This window comes from Bidens hawaiensis, unplaced genomic scaffold (assembly GCF_021521415.1).
Source record: "Bidens hawaiensis isolate Kalapana, Puna unplaced genomic scaffold, B.hawaiensis_p1.1 tig00000697_1, whole genome shotgun sequence".
Taxonomy (NCBI): Eukaryota; Viridiplantae; Streptophyta; class Magnoliopsida; order Asterales; family Asteraceae; genus Bidens; species Bidens hawaiensis.
Genome location: NW_027491041.1, coordinates 2,675,428 through 2,693,568, shown reverse-complemented (window position 1 = coordinate 2,693,568; position 18,141 = coordinate 2,675,428). Strand labels below are relative to the sequence as shown.

Here is an 18,141-nt window from a genome sequence, read left to right as displayed (position 1 = left end):
GTGTGTGGTTAAGTTCAATGGAGAAATCATATTAGTGTAAGAAGTGTGAGAAATCTTTTGAAACAATCAGATTTTTTCTTTTTATTTTTTCTTTTAGTTAATTACAAGGGTATAATGGTAAAGCTGCAAATTGTTTTATTTGATAAGTATTTAAGTTTGGAAGTTTGAAATACTAATATTCTTTTTTTTATTTAAACTTATTTGTCTTTTAATTACATTTAAAATTATTCGGGTTTTTTAATTGTTATGTATATAAACGTTGGAGGATGGAACGTTATTGATTCAAAGATGATTAAATCATATGCTAATTATAATAATATTGTATTATAGTAAAATTATAATAAATATGTTTGGTAAAAATTGATACAGCCCCTTATCACTGTTATTCTATTCTTTTGACATTGGCATTATTCGATTTTACGAATGTAACAAAAATTGTAGTTTTAGCAAGTTCCTTGATTAACAAACTCCTCAATCACGCGTCATTATAACAACCAACACCAACCTCTACAAAGTTAAGTGTAAGTTATTCAACCGTCAGATATGTGCCCCTTAACTTTATTATACTCCCTACACCAACCTACATAAAATGTTAATCCAGGCACACGTTCACACACAAGTGCCTACACAACCATACACGGATCTACAACAACTATACAACATTTTCAAATTCCTGCCGCACTTTCACATACACAAACCTACATAGACTTAACAAAATAACACATAAACTTAAAATATCATATTGTATACATACAATAACACGACATTAGACTTTTTGTAACGACACGCCACCCCCCCCCCCACGCTCCCCAATACACTCGCTTAGTAACCATCACATGTACTTTTTAAATCATTCATCATGTAACTGTTAATACATAACTTTCACTTACACATGCCCTTCACAATACTACATAAACAAGTTGTATTTTTTTTATCCTATACGGTATTTTAATATATCCTACATAAGAGATATACTATAACAAAACATATTCTTAAAACCCACACGTGACTACACCAAACCTACACTTGCATGTCAGCAACACAAATACATAATATACTGCATGTTGACTGTTAATATATAATAATCTACACGCCAGACACTATTTAATGTGATAATCATTGAAAAAACAAATATATAAGATGATCATTAATTAAGGGAAACCGGATAATGAACACTAATTCAGGAAACTTGATAATAAGCATTAACTTTAATTTAATTGTGCCCATATGGAGATGACGTTCTTGCCCTTTTACTTAAAAAGGCATTATTTTAGTGTCATGCTAATTACAAAATTGACATTCTTGATTTCTATCATTGATTACAAATGCTCAATGATTCAGATTGATTTCTCACATTTCTGACTCTAATTTCATTTCTCTCATGAACCATCACCTATATATATATATATATATATGGGAGATTTCAAATGAGAACCCTTTTGAGTTTTAAGAACTCGAAAGAATTCAACGTAACGATTTTTTTTTTCGAAATTTTTTTTACACATGCGTAATATATGTAGGTTACATATACGTAAAAAAATTACATAATTTTTTACGCACCGAGTCGACTTTTTACACATGTGTAACGGACGTAAAAGTTTGTGTAATCATTTACATATTTATTCTCTCTCCTAATTTGACTTTTTGGTCAAATTTAATCTCAACCACATATTAATTATTTGTAATATGTGTAATTAATTATTTATGAGATGTACTCTAAATTGAATATAATTATATGTATTCCCACGGATACATAAAATTAAGTGTATGTATTTCTTGTCGTGAAGTTGGTTACAAAAGTAGATAGTGAGCGTTCGAAAGAAAAATTCACCTTGCATATGCAGTTGGGTATTTTATTACAATATTTATAAAATTTTGATCGTAATCATAGATGCTAAACTTGTTAGATTCGTAATATTTTTTATTCGAGTGTCTAAATTGTTTTATTACCAATGTTCATGTCATTCATGCTATCCAATGTGTGATTCATTAATTTCTATTTCTATTACTATTAATATGCATGTATGGCTTTGCTTAACTCATATGGTTAAACGTAACTCATATGGTTAAACGGCTAATTAATTCTTTTTAATGGTAAATATTTTAACGCAAGTATACTTAACCTAAATTTAAAGTCGTACGGACGTTGATCAAGTTTGACGGGTGTCACAATCTTCCCATGTTAAAAGAATTCCGTCCTCGAAATTTGAAGTTGTACTACTCAAAACTTGGTAGGATCTCAAATGGGGAGCAATAATTACGTCTATTTTTGTTCTCGCGCTCCCTTTTAGCCCCGTGCCGCGCGTTTTCGACAAGTTTAACACAACTCTTTTGGATTTTTGGGATTTTCTAATTAGCAACCTCATCAAGTTCTTTAACGAGATAAGTTTGACGTCTTCGACTAGAAATTTCTTTAGATGAATAATCAGTTTTTCGTAGGCTAAAATATCCCTCAATTTGCTGGACCAATCCTCACTAGGATCTCGAATGTTCTAGTATACCTAGGATTAGGTTTATCACTTTTTACTAATATAAGGACACCTTAAAAAGGGATTACTATAACTATAATAACAATTATTATTATTTGAAGAACATTTTTGATAACTCGGAATTTCAAAGGCATATCCCATTTTTAGAATACCTTCAACGCGTCATTTCTTTCTATCTCTCAGCCTAAAAGGGTCTTCGGATGGCGTGGTATACGCACCAATTTACTAAATACACATGCGATATATGGCTCGTTGAGAAAAAAATTTCATGTCAACCACGGTGTCGATGCACGTGAGCTTTAGAAGAAATAGATCGATAGGGTAGGACTGATCCTCTAAGACTAGAATACAATCCTAAAAACTTTACTGGCTCCTATTAACGTTTTCCTTTAGCTAATATTACCGTGATTTATCGGTTAACTTATTATATTTTGTATCAAGTGAGGGTCAAATTTTTTTTTGAAGGTGGCGTATATTGATATTCGTTTCAAAAGAATAGTGGGTATCGCGCTTATTTGTAGAGTACATACCATTTTTATTGGATACACTCATTCATCCCTTATGTTGAGGCAATTTCTCCTAAAATGACCAATGGCACCACACTCGTAGCAACCCGAATTATTCTTGGTTCGATAGTCTTGGGTTGAAGATACAACTCCAGTGAATGTTATGAACATTCCAAGAATTTTATTTTGTGATGGAATGGGGTTATATAACATGTTGTATATGAGGATGAGATTGAAGACGGGGAAATAGTTCATTCACTAATGATATAACAGATTGCTATGCTATTTGGATTGAATGAAGATGCAGTCGTTATTGATGATACTCCTACTGCACAACCTGCATCGGCTGATAATGTAACAAAAGTTTTCATTTTGATGAGGTTAAAGTTGAAGATAATAATGCAGAGGAATATCTAGAAACATATGTGAGCACTAACAACGATGAGATTCCTACATTTGTTGAGAAAGACTTTGTTGAAGCTGAAGAGAATTTGAAGGGAACGGAAAAGAATGTAAAAGAAAGTGAAAATTTTATGAAAAATAAGTTCACAAGCAAAATCTATTCAATGATTGGATTCGTTCTTAAAGGGCTGCATATGCTAAGTTATATACCAAGCCAAATAAGTAAAACCTTTTACACCAATGTAAAAGATAGAAAATGGAAATAATCAGTTGGAGTGTTATGGGGTAAAGAGGGAGCATGGGATTCAATACTTTAAATTGCCACACTACGTCCTGAGACTTCCACACCGGAATGTCAAATAACTCGGTTGAAAAACATTTATTAATGATGGCATATTCTACATTGCTGACCGGCTTGTTAAACAACTAAAATATGAGTGTTGGACTACATTTAAAAACATGAAACCTCAAATGCCAACTCGTTATTTTAGTAACACAAAGACAGATCCTATGTCAAACTGATCACTAGTAATTTTCAAGTACAAGGCACTGCAAACAATTAAGAAAGTATCACACAAGAAAATGGAACTAGATTTTTGTCATACTTTACGGGTGGTGGTACTATGATGAAAGTGTAACATTACGGATTTTTATCTAAAAGCTGACCCGTTTAAAATTTTAGTATTCGTTTGATTGTTAATCATTTATTAAATCAAATTAATAAATTTATTATCGATCGTTCATTTTATTTCATGACGCTCGAATTAATTTCGTTTACATTTTTTTTATAATTAATCTAACTATCAAAGATATGCCAAAAACAACCTAAACTAAACTTGTAACCCATTGTGTACCCACCTCAAAGGCCAAGGACCTTTTTGCAAAATCTAAACTATCAACTCCTTCTTCTTTCCTTCCTTTCCCGCCGGCCTTACCCCCCCCCCCCCCCCTTTATCTTGCTCCTCAATTCACGAACTAAACATGGTAATTGATCATACCAAATCATTCTACATCCTTAACGCGTTCTACCGACACACTAAATTGAGAAACCGATTAAAAAATGACAGCCAATTCGCTAGAACTAACCCGCGGCCTAACTATTCACCATAACCCTATATATACACATCCAAAATGCAATTAAACCCTACCACACCATCCTCTCTTCGTCACGACCCTAAAACCTAAGTTAATTTCAGTGTAGGAGCCTTTAAGATTAATACCCGATTCGTGTTCTAGGCCGACGCTGTAATCCATCAAACACAGTAAAATCATCATCAAATCAGGTAATTGAAATGTGGTTCTTGGTCGGATTTGCAGGCTTAATCAAAGCCCTCTGTCAATTTCAATTGACAGAGGACAATCGACCCTCAATTTGGAAATTTTTGATTTAGGGTTCTAAAGGGTTTGGGGATTGATTGATTATCTATACTTATAACGCTCGTTTCATACCTTGATCAAATTGAAGCACCAGCCCAGTTGGCTGGTGCGTGGTGCATTAGAATAGGTAAACAGGCCAGGGCGCGGGTTCGATCCCCCCTTACCCGGTTTTGTTTCCTTTTATTTTGGTTTTATTAATCTATTTCATTATAGAATTTTAAATAGTAATTAGTTTTTTTAATTAATAATAGTAATTAATGATGATTCGACCATTTACCTCACCTCTTACCCAACCCCAAGCTTTACTTTATGCTCAACCGTATACCCAAGCATCCTCAACTATTAGAGCTTGTTACAACTGTGGAGATCCTAGCCATTATCGCAATGCATGCCCAAGACTTGCACACATGAACCAAATTCAATCCTACCTAGCCCAAGCCACTCAATATCAAGCATATCAAGCCCAAGTTTATCCAACCCATTCTACCCAAGCCCAATTTAACCAAGCCCAAGTAAATCAACCTCAACCAATCCAAGCCCAACCCATTCAAGCAATTCAAGCCCAACCTACTCCCAATACCCAAGCCAACCAAAACCCACCCAACCAACCTCAAGTTCACCAAGTTGCTCAAGGTACTCGAGGACAAGTGTGTTACATCAACGGCTCCCAAGTCTATACCTCACCCTTCAAGAATACATGCTACACAAGAGACGTTTATTTTATCGAGTTCTTCTTATTTTAAACCTGATGTAATGACTTCATTTAAATTTCATGTTTCGTTATGAACAAGAATCTTGGTTATTTATAATTGTATTCAATCTCTCATGTATTTATATTACGTCCTTGAGTTGACTATTTATTGTTACGCAATTTATTATCGCATTTCAAGTGGTCTATGACCGGTTATTAACCGGGACTATGTGCATGGTTACCTATGACCGATTTCCTACAAACGTTTTGATTTGGGAATTGAGACTATGAACATATGTTGTACATAGTTGTCTAATAGGAGTTAAATGTACATATTTTATTTCGATATTTTAATACATGGCTACCCAAATTCCCCAAAACTCATCTCATTCTCATGGTATTTCCTTCTCATCTGATTTTATAATCTTAACTTCAAGCCTCATCTACAATTTATATTTCTTTAATCATGTGATTTGTTTGAGAATCTATTTGTACGAATAGTTATCCCTCAATTTTGTTGTCATCTCAAGTATTCCTATACATCGAATGTGTAAATTATTTAATTTCAAAAATTTTCTCGCCCTATTTATTTCATTTTGTTGTTATTACTTTTGATGATTAACTTCAACCATTCGTTATAGTTTGCAAGTTGTTTACTAGTTATTTTGATCATCAAATTTCACCCATTTATTTAGTTTCATTTCTCTTGATTAATTAATTTTGTTTAAATATTGATTTAAAAAGTTTCCTTTTACATTGTTTTCGAACCCACAAAACGTGACGAACTATGTGCATCATGCGACGATCTAAATAATTGTAAGTGCACGCAAAATTATCAAAATCCTCGCATGGAGCTCATAGTGAATACGGTTGTGTGTCATAACCCAGAACCTAGGGTGATTTCGGGTAACGGTACAAATATTGATGAGATAAGGTCATGGTGGATACGTCGCTGGTACATCCTATATATAAGTGTCCTTATCATATTTTCCGTTTGTAGCATTATTCGAGTCACTTGAAAATCTGTGTTATTTTTTTTAAATAAAAAAAAATGATTTTTCTCTTGACTCTTATTTTCCTCCTTTATGTTCGGGTCTTTTCTTTAATTTCGGGACGAAATTTCTAAAAAGTTATGAATGCTGTAACATTTCGGTTTTTATTTAAAATCTGACCCGTTTAAAATTTTATTATTTGTTTGATTGTTAATCATTTATTAATTCAAATTAATAAATTTATTTTCGATCATTCATTTTATTTTATGACGCTCGAATTAATTTCGGTTACATTTTTTTTATAAAATAATCTAACTATCAAAGATATGCCAAAAACAACCTAAACTAAACTTGTATCCCATTGTGTACCCACCTCAAAGGCCAAGGACCTTTTTGCAAAATCTAAACTATCAACTCCTTCTTCTTTCCTTCCTTTCTCGACGGCCTTACCCCCCCCCCCCCCCCCTTTTTCTTGCTCCTCAATTCATGGACTAAACATGGTAATTGATCATACCAAATCATTCTACATCCTTAACGTTTTCTACCGACACACTAAATTGAGAAACCGATTAAAAAATGACAGCCAATTCGCTAGAACTAAACCCGCGGCCTAACTATTCACCATAACCCTATATATACACATCCAAAATGCAATTAAACCCTACCACACCATCCTTTCATCGTCACGACCCTAAACCCTAAGTTAATTTCAGTGTAGGAGCCTTTAAGATTAATACCCAGTTCGTGTTCTAGCCGACGCTGTAATCCATCAAACACAGTCAATTCATCATCAAATCAGGAATTGAAATGCGGTTCTTGGTCGAATTTGCAGGCTTAATCAAAGCCTTCTGTCAATTTCAATTGACAGAGGACAATTGACCCTCAATTTGGAAATTTTCGATTTAGGGTTCTAAAAGGTTTGGGGATTAACTGATTATCTATACTTATACTGCTCGTTTCATACTTTGAACAGATTGAAGCACCAGCCCAGTTGGCTGGTGCGTGGTGCATTAGAACACGGAAACCGGCCAGGGCGCGGGTTCGATCCCCCCCTGACCCGTTTTTGTTTCCTTTTATTTTGGTTTTATTAATCTATTTCATTATAGAATTTTAAATAGTAATTTGTTTTTTTAATTAATAATAGTTTGTGAACTCGTAATCAACCCCGCTAAACTTCCAAAATAAATAGTCGCTTAACTTTTCCCTGCACGTATATATAAGTGCATAATCTTATATTTATAAATTTACTTTTCCTCAATTTAGAAACTTAATATAATTTTTAATCGCTTAATTAACCGAACTTTTAGCTAGTCAAATAAAATTCCGTTCAACTTTTCCATTTTTATATATATATATATAGTTATATATTATCATTTTATCAATAATTAATATTATTTTATTTATTTAAAGGTTAAACCGAAATGCAACTAATAATAATAAATTTTAAATCCATAAAATCTCCAAAATTCTTTTAAACCCGTTAATAACCGTTACGGCATATAGCTTTACCTTGTTTAATTTATTTTTGCTCTCTAATTTTCTTATACAAATATAGTAATATTATAACTTTTACTTAAACCCTATTAAATCTTAAACCCGTCATAGCCTTGTTATTATAACTATTTCTTTTATAATTAATGAATATTATCTTTAACAATTAGAAACTTTTGTCGACGTATCCCGAAGATCTCAACCGCTTTTTAATTTTATTGTCATCTCATCTTCATTAATCCACTCGTCAAGATGAGTTTACATACCCCCTTTTTCCAACTTTTATATTTTAGGGGTAGCATGTATACCTTATCAACTTTTCTCATATTTTATTTTCTCATCTATTCAAACACAATTCAACTTATGTTTATGTGTGATTATTGCATGCTTTATGATTATGTTCTATGTGCTTAATTGTTTATTTTATGTTTGGTGGTTGGTATCTCATCCTCATCTATTCTCATCTAGTATGATCATATACTTACCCAAGTACATTGGTTTTATATCAATAGGAACGGGTTCACATCTATTTAGTTGTTTACATTTTCATAAGTGTTGTAATGCTCACCATTTACATATGAATTGTGATTTACATATATATATATATACAACTAAACTTATGTATTCTCACCAATATTTGTGTTGACAAACTCTATTTTTATACATGTTACAGGTATAAGTATTTGATATATTCAAGATCGAAGATAGTTAGTTGACCTTAGGATATTTATTCAAACTACAAGTTATGATGTATTTACTTATTGAATTTGTGTACTTGTTTAATATTAATGAAGTTAAATAATTATTGTCGCTTTAATTAGTGTCTTTTGAGCTACTGTCCAATCAATACGTTACGTCCCGGCATGTTCCGCCTTTGGTCGTGGTATGACAGAAAGAACCAGTGAAGCTTTTATTTTATTGAAAGCTGGTAACTAAGCATGCAGCATCTGTGATCCGATGTGGAGGATCAACTTTTCAAAGAACGATATCAAGATTGTCTACTACAATTAGATTTTGTGGGAGATAATGAATACAGGAATATGCTGTACAATTTAAATGGTTGTTAGTGTCTGTTATGGTTGATGGGAGAACAATCTGGAAATGAATGAAGATGAAAAACATACAACTAACGACAAGGGGAGTTTGTTGATACATTTATGTTTGTAATTGCCTGTATAGGTTGTTATAGCTGGCAAATCAATGCGTATGGTTGTTTATTTTGATTATTTAATGTTTTATCCCATTGTGCATGATTTGTATGCGTATAGGATGTGATGAGCATGAGCCATCCGTATGGGTGTGTCCATGCGTATGAGGCATAGAAATAAGAAAACTTATGCATATGAGAGCAGTGTTTCACCAAATCTGTTACTGATACATCTTTGATGTAATGTTACCATGCCAAATTACATATTTCCTCTTCCTAAACAACACATATTACATATTTTTTTATTTTATTAAAATTAACTAATTAAATGACTGTTTAACCTTTAATGATATAATTAAATAAGTATTTACATATATCCACTTCCTTAAAACATCAATTACATATCTCCTTGAGTTCAATCCAAACCGAGTCGATGTAAAGACGAACATATCGAACACTAATAAACCAATTGACATCGAACTTTTTAGTCAATAGTCAATATAAAAAAGTTTTAGATTTAATTTTTTTTCCAACAAAAACAACTCAAGTATAATCAAAAAGTGTACATGAGACGGCGAGATTTAGAGAGAAAAAATGATGGTAGTCATTTATGGTGGTAATGAGATAGCCAGAAGCTTGCCGGAAAAATCGAGCTTACCGAAAGTAAGTTGGAGAATATGTTTTGATGGTATGGGTTTAACTCTATAATTACTAATATAACTTTGTTTTTTAATTAATTTATTAATGGTAAGAGATATGAGTAACTTGGCAATTTAATATTAAAAGAAGAAATATGTAATTACTTGTTTAGGTATGAAGAAATATATAATTAAAGGTGTTAAATAAAAGAAAATATATAAAAATCCCTTTTCAAAATGTTATACGAGTGTTAGTTGTTGAACCAGGTGCTACTTCATATGTGAACACGTCTCAACAAAATACCTTTTCTTTACTTTAATTTAAAATAAAATGTTATGTGTATTTAATATAAAACCTAGGGTCATCAAACTTTTGATGAGAGTATGTAAAAGAAGAATTGAAGATCATCTAGCTGTAAATAAATAATATTTCATAAACTTGATAATTTTGAATTTCATCAAGTATTATGATTGAAATAATGATAACTTGCAAGTATACACTTAGTTTTTTACACGTAAAATATACCGCTTATTGTATTGCTCATTTTGAGCAAGACCAGTGGCATGATGTGGATTAAAAAACAAACATATTAACATAAAGCTTTGACTCGAAAATTGCAACCTCGAATCTTTGGAAAGTAGACTATATATAGTTACCACATCTCTATTAGAGAAGTATTACTGATTCTTTTCTTCCTTGTTAGCGAGTGCTTCCTTCTCACGTGCTCTAGCACTGGGCGGGGTTGCCATCGACGCATACTTCTCTGTCTTCCCCAGCACAATTTCGATCTACACCTCATTTTCCATAAGAGAAACAACATTTGGAAGGAAAACTATTAGTATTATGTGATTATAGCTTTCATGAATCATGATGGTTTATTTATGTACCGAGAATACCTATAACCATCACCGTTCATGACTTTATACTCACCCACCCACCAACACACATGTGTGTGCAAACGTATGCATTGTCTTGTAACGTTTTTAGTTGGTAGAAAAAAACTGTAATTTCATATTCATTCTTCTTTAATATAAAACATTAGTTAAAATAATTTAAAATTCTGGTAGTTGTAACTTGTAAGCATGCAACATCTCTAGCTGAACATGTGGCATTAATTTGATCATTTAATGTAAGTGTTAATGAGTTATTAACTGACCCTAGCCTTTTGAATTAGTCGGCCCCTCGTTTCATCCTTCATGCCAATGGTGGATGTCACAACCTCTTTCGAAAACGTATTTGTATTAGTCAAGTTTCATGATTCAATATGTGAATACAGATGCATGTGTACAAGATACTTACTTTTCTCAACAGCAAGTCCATTGTTTTTTAGTATCTCAGATACTGTGACAACTGTAGTAATTGCTGTAACAAGGTGAAAGAAGAAAAGTTAAAAGTTAAAAGTTAATAGGTTGTTATTTTGATGTGTATTAGAGAGAGCGTGAGTAGAATAACCGGAAGAATATAAGAGAACTTAGAATTTTTTTTAGAAATTATAATACGTGTGCATTAACACAATTGCTAAGAGCTATATTATATCTATAATAATCTATAATATATATAAACGAAACCCCTAAAATCCTATGTGTCACGATATGGTCGCTCCCTCTTTTTATGGAAACCACCAGATTGCTTGATTTTTAAATGAAGGCCTCTCATTGATTTAACCCAAATTCATGGGTATGGGTCTTACAAAACCAGATAGCTCTTAAACGGGTTATAACATCTCATTAAATTAAAAATTAATCTCACCAAATATTTGATTTGAAAATCCTATAAAATAGGGATATGCCAAAAATTAATATATGTTTTTTTTTTAAATTATATTATTTATAATTAATAAACAATTTTATAGTAAAAAACATAAGCGGGTCATGGGTCACCAAATCCATATAGATTTTAAACAGGTTATAATATATCATTTATTTATAAAACCCTTTCATCATCAAACCCTAAGTATATTATTAACTTTCTTACAATAAAGAAAATTAAAATCCAAAAAATAAATATTAAAAGACGAAAAATGTAAAACAATCATTCTCGCAAGCTATCAGATTGCTTTATTTGTAAATAAAGGCTTCTCGCGCATTTAACCCGAATTCACGGGTGAAGGTCTCACCAAACTCAGATAGCTCTTAAACATGTTATAACATCTCATTATATTAAAAATTAATCTTATCAAATAATTGATATGAAAATCCTATAAAATAGGGATTTACTAAAAATTAGTATCTGATTTAATTCTAAAAAAGGGATATTATTTATAATTAAAAACAATTTTATAGTAAAAAAACTAAGCGGGTAATGTGTATCATCAAACCCAGATAGCTTTTAAACCGGATTATAACATATTATTTATTTGTGAAACCATTTTAATCATCAAACCTCAAGTGTATTAATTATTAACTTTCTTACAATAAATAAATTTAAAATCCAAATATACATATATAAATATTAGAAACGAAAAATGTAAAGCAATCCCCGTAATACGGGGGATAAAATCTAGTAACATATATAAACGAAAACCCAAAAATCCTATGTGTCGCGATGTGGTCTCTCCCCCATTTTATGGAAGCCATCAGATTTCTTGATTTTTAAATGGAGGCCTCTCATTGATTTAACCCAAATTCATGGGTATGGGTCTTACCAAAACCAGATAGCTCTTAAACAGGTTATAATATCTCATTAAATTAAAAATTAATCTTACCAATTATTTGATATGAAAATCCTACAAAATAGGAATATACTAAAATTTAATATCCAATTTAAAAAGAAAAAGATATTATTTATAATTAATAAACAATTTTATAGTAAAAAACATAAAGCGGTCATGGGTAACCAAATCTAGATAGCCTTTAAACGGGTTATAACATATCATTTATTTATGAAAGTCTTTCTTCATCAAACCCTAAGTATATTATTAACTTTCTTACAGTAAAGAAAATTAAAATCCAAAAAATAAATATTAAAAACGAAAAATGTAAAACAACCATTCTCACAAGCCATCAGATTACTTTATTTGTAAGTAAAGGTTTCTCACGCATTTGACCCGAATTCACGGGTAAAGGTCTCACCAAACCCAGATAGCTCTTAAACGAGTTATAAAATATCATTATATTAAAAAATAATCTCATCAAATATTTGATATGAAAATCCTATAAAATAGGATTATACTAAAAATTAATATCCTATTTTATTTTAAAAAAAGATATTATTTATAGTTAAGCAACATATTTATAATAAAGAAAATAAACAGGTAATGGGTATCACCAAACCCAGATAGCTTTTAAACCGGATTATAACATATCATTTATTTGTGAAACCATTTAATCATCAAACCTCAAGTATATTAATTATTAACTTTCTTACAATAAATAAAATTAAAATCCAAATATACATATATAAATATAAAACGAATAATGTAAAACAACCCCGTAAAACGGGGGATAAAATCTAGTTATATATATGTGTTAATCTTAATAACTTAAATATATATAAACGAAACATTTAAAAGCTCTCTGGTTGCTTCCTATTTTCTCTCAAGCTATCAGATTTTTGTATTTGTAAATGGAGGCTTCTCATGCATTTGATCCGAATTCACGGGTATGGGTGTCACCAAACCCATATATCTCTTAAACGGGTTATAACATCTCATTAAATAAAAATTAGTCTCACCAAATATTTTATATTAAGGATATACTAAAAATTAATAACCTATTTTTTTTAAATGATATTATTTATAAGTAAGAAAACAATTTTATAGTAAAAAAAGAAGCGGGTCATTGGTCTCATCAAATCCAGATAGCTTTTAAAACGGGTTATAACATCTCATTTATTTGTGAAACTATTTCATCATCAAACCTCAAGTATATTATTAACTTCCTTAAAATAAATAAAATTAAAATACAAAAAAATATATAAATATTATAAACAAATAACGTAAAACAACCCACGTAATACGAGGATAAAAGCTAGTTATTAAATATATATAAACGAAGCCTCCCTATATTTTCTAAATCCACCAGATAGTTTTATTTGTAGATGGAGGCTTTTCAGACATTTGACCTGAATTTATGGGTATAATTCTTACCAAACCCAGTAGCCCTTAAACGGGTTATAACATCTCATTATATTAAAAACTAATATCACAAATATTTGATATGAAAATCCTATAAAATAGGGATATACTAAAAATTAATAAACTTTTTTTTAATATAATTTAATTAAGAAAAAAATTTATGGCAAAAAAAAATGCGGGTCATGGGTCTCACCAAATTCAAATAGCTTTTAAACCGGGTTATAATAAATAAAACTAGATATATTATTAAATTTCTTATAATAAATAGGAAAATTGAAAATAAATAATCCCACCTTTTGTGTGTTAGCTGATAATAACCCCACCTTTAAAAATCACTAGCAATGGTCCCACATTTTAACTATTTTTTTCTCACTGGTCCTCCGTTAAAAAATACTTAACGTCGTTATGTTTTTTCCCTAGTTTCCCAATGTTTTAGGGCTTTTGATCGGAAGAATGATACGAGTCGACCGATGTAAAACTTATCTCGAAATGGTGATCTAAACGACGAAACAATGTTTCAATTCGGGTGCTTGAATTTCCAATTAACAAAAATCAAGCCATTTGAATCACCATTTTGAAATAAGTTTTACATCAGTCGACTCATATCGTTCTTTCGATCAAAAGCCCTAAAACATCGGTTTGAAACTAGGGAAAAAACATAACGAAGTTAAGTATTTTTTAACGAAGGACCAGTGACACAAAAATAGTTAAAAGGTGAGACCATTGCTAGTGATTTTTAAAGGTGAGATTATTATCGGCCAATACATAAAAGGTGGGATTATTTATTTTCAATTTTCCTAATAAATAAAACTAAAATCCAAAAAATATATATAAATATCATAAACAAATAATGTAAAACAACCCCATAATACGGAGGAATCTAGAGAGAACTAGAGAACTAATAAAAATTATTATTTTTTTTAAATATTTTATATTTTTTTCTTTCATCTTTCTAATAAGTTGATATTGTTCCTATAATAATAATAAAAAATGGCGTGTAGTGCATATGTGCCGTAATGTGCATTGCATATACACAACAGTTTTTTATTGTATATAATATAACACAATTTTATTATACAATACACACTATTAAAATATATGCAAATATGACACTATTGCTTGTATGCAATACACACTATTACATGTATGTGGTACAACACTAATGCACATATGCATTATATCAATTTTTGTTTTTATTTTTTTGCCTATAATATAACACTATTACATATATACAATATAAACAATTAAATATATGATATTCAACAGTATTGCATAAATAAAACACACACTAGTACACGTATGCAATAAAAAAGTCAATGTATTGCATATGTGCATGACAATGAGTTTTTTTTATCTTTTTTGGTGAAGAATAACAACACAAAAGAAAGATGAAAGAAAAAAAAAATAAAAATATTTTTTAATTAAATTAAAAATATATTTTTTATTAATTCTCTAGTTCTCTCTCTAACAAATAGTTCTCTCTTGATCCGCTTCCTATATATATATATATATATATATATATTATAGAACTCTTAAATTATTTAAAATTTGAAGGAACTTTTAATAAATAACGTTTTTTTATAAAAAAAATTTGTATGTTAATGTTATTTTATTATAGTTTTATTACTTTTTATATATATATATATATTTACGATTACAATTATTAAAATTAGTTTTTACATATATATAAATTTTTTATTACATAAATTTTACATATGTGTAAATTTGCGATTTATATATGTAATAAAATATTTATATATAAATTATAGTAAAACTAGTTTTAAACAATGGTAATATATGAAAAAAAATCAAAAAAATATTTGTTGTTTTAAGTTCCTAAAACTTAACTTTTTTAAAGTTCTAAAACGAAACGCCGAAAGAAAACTAATTTGACTATACGACCAACAACATTTTTTTAATCATCAATAAACAGGAAATACGGTAAGGAAATGCATAAGTAGAACAGGTGCATCTAACCGTGGTGTATGGGATAAGGCATATAGATCAATGGAAGGAGATGCCACGTAACATGTTTATATAAATTAAATACAAATGCAATTAAGATAATAAAAATTAGATCATACCCATGCCCAAAGCAGAAAGCTCAACTTCATCATGTTCTTGAATGTACCTCTACAACTCAAATTTGGAAAAAAGAGGAAAATTAAAATATTAATTCAAACAAGTACAACTTAACCTAACATATTATTTGGTGTATATATGGTTTTCTTCTTGAAGTTAACCCGCCGATGATAATGAGATAAAGACATGATTCATTATATATTCTTCATGTTTTCTATTTCTATCTTTTGTGCTGTTAAAAAAGGTCTTTCTTTTGGTCGAAATTTGTTGCTAACTTTGTGACGACATAACAGATTCGTTGTAGCAACGAAATGATATACCTTTGCAAGATTGACATAGAAGAAAAGAGGCTTTTTGGTGTTAGAGACTTGAATTCGGTTCTTCTTGGGATGCTCGGGGATGGTTACAACCGGAGCGATGGCAGTTTCGGTGGTCATATCTCTCGCTTGGAATGATCTCAAAGAGACACTTAATTCAAATGAATATGTTATATGTATGTATCTATATTTACTGCCTCTCGATCTCTCTTATGTATTGTGAGCGGGAAAACGTAATGTTTGGACCAGTGCTCGTAGAACCGTATCAAGTTTTACAAAAAATGATGGATAAATACACCATGAGCGGCATCGAGACATCTAGAGTTGCGTTGGTTGACTCGGTAAAAAGGCCATTTTTGTGTCCCAATGGGTGGTTACACGAAAATATTGGTATCCAATTTGTATTAACATAATCTTTGTATAATCATTGCTACTTATTTGGAAATCTCACGGTTGTAATAATAAGTTATTTAGTGGTTGAAATTCAATTCTATTATTAGTACATAATTTTAAGTTTGCTATTATGATATATACTTAGAATCTACCTATTCTAATACAGTAAAATAAATGTGAACATTAATCATGTTTTAGTTAATTCTCATAATTTTTTCCCTCCAAAACATATATATAATAAATCAATAATTATTTACTTTTCTTTTACACTATATTTATATAATATCTATATATTTTTAAATATAAATATTAACATATTATTTTACTACATATTTCAAAATATTTTGTAAATTTCAAAAATCAATAACAAATCATGTTTCTCAAATGAAAATTGTTTCGGGTTTTTTATGGAACTTAAATAGGGTCAAAAGTTAGTAAATAGATTATTTGGTACAAATTGACTATATTTAGGTCAAAATTTGTTATGGGTTAAAAATGAAAATTTTGAGTATTTTTAAAAGTTTGAGAATTCAAAATAGATTTATCGTCAAATTTGTTATGAGTTCAAAGTGTTGACTTTGAAATGTCAAAAGCGTGAAAGTTAGAATTTTAAACATTATTCGGGTTTAAAATTTATTTTTAAGGGCATTCTTTAAAATAATCAAAAGGTTCAGGATTTGGCAAACTGACTATTTTCCCCTCAACTATTAAAATGTAAGAAAAGACTGTGAACACTTTCGACATACCACCCCCATGCCTATTAATGCTTCTAACTTTTATCAATTTTGAAATATTTATGTTAACATTAATTTTTCCTTCAATGGTGATCGGAACGTTGTATGGGAAGCATGTCATGGAAAACTATGCTCAAATGAAACAAAATATTCACAAAATTGGATGGGTTAATATGTTATTTTTTATGTTGTCATTATGACAAAGTCGAGAAGCCCTCTGAAACTTATCAAAATCTTTTTCATGGTATAGCTCAGAAAAACATAGCTCTTGAAGAACATCCATTGTTACAATTTAATGTTCTATTTTCCTTTAATGAGTGGTAAATTGATAAATATATCAATAAAGGTGACGCTCCTTTTGTATTTAGACTGAGTGGTTAGAACTACTATTGTATGAGAAGCTTTATTTCCGAAATTGGTTCATAACCAAAAGTCTTTCAATTATACATATATGGCACCGAGAATGAATTTTTCAATAGAAAGAAATATTCTCGGGTACGTTATTGTATGAGCATTTTTTTATTAAGTTCATTTAAAAAAATAATTTTGTGATATAAATAAAATCAATTTATGTACACATTGTATATATACAAGCATAGATGTAATACATTTTTTGTCATATACGTTATGTAATTATTTGTTTTACTTATAATTTTATAATTTGAATTATCCCGTGTGTGGCACGGGCTCTAAAACTAGTGTAGTGATATATTTATACTAGCTTTTGGACCCGGGGTTGAGTAATTCTACAAAGGCCAACAAAAATGAGAAATGTGATAAACTATAGTTGATTGACATGTGTCAAG

General features: G+C 30.2%; 1 protein-coding gene across 1 annotated transcript; it reads right to left on the bottom strand.

Moving 5' to 3' along the window:
• Window positions 1–10,149: 10,149 nt before the first annotated feature.
• Window positions 10,150–16,597, bottom strand: LOC143531389 (uncharacterized protein At2g34160-like). The gene is made up of 5 exons (XM_077026701.1): window positions 16,212–16,597; window positions 15,894–15,942; window positions 11,034–11,096; window positions 10,891–10,955; window positions 10,150–10,522 (listed from the first exon to the last, which is right to left on the bottom strand). Exons 1-5 carry the CDS (start codon window positions 16,326–16,328, stop codon window positions 10,412–10,414), a joined length of 405 nt encoding a protein of 134 aa, XP_076882816.1. The 5' UTR covers window positions 16,329–16,597; the 3' UTR covers window positions 10,150–10,411.
• Window positions 16,598–18,141: the final 1,544 nt, after the last annotated feature.

Bases quoted from the DNA above. Each gene is read 5' to 3' on its own strand.
- LOC143531389 (XM_077026701.1), bottom strand. From the start codon at position 16,328: ATGACCACCGAAACTGCCATCGCTCCGGTTGTAACCATCCCCGAGCAT. The intron at 11,097-15,893 runs GTATGATCTAAT...ACCTTGTTACAG, and splicing joins GCTTTCTGCTTTGGGCATGG to CAATTACTACAGTTGTCACA. The intron at 10,523-10,890 runs GTCAGTTAATAA...AATGAGGTGTAG, and splicing joins GACTAATTCAAAAGGCTAGG to ATCGAAATTGTGCTGGGGAA.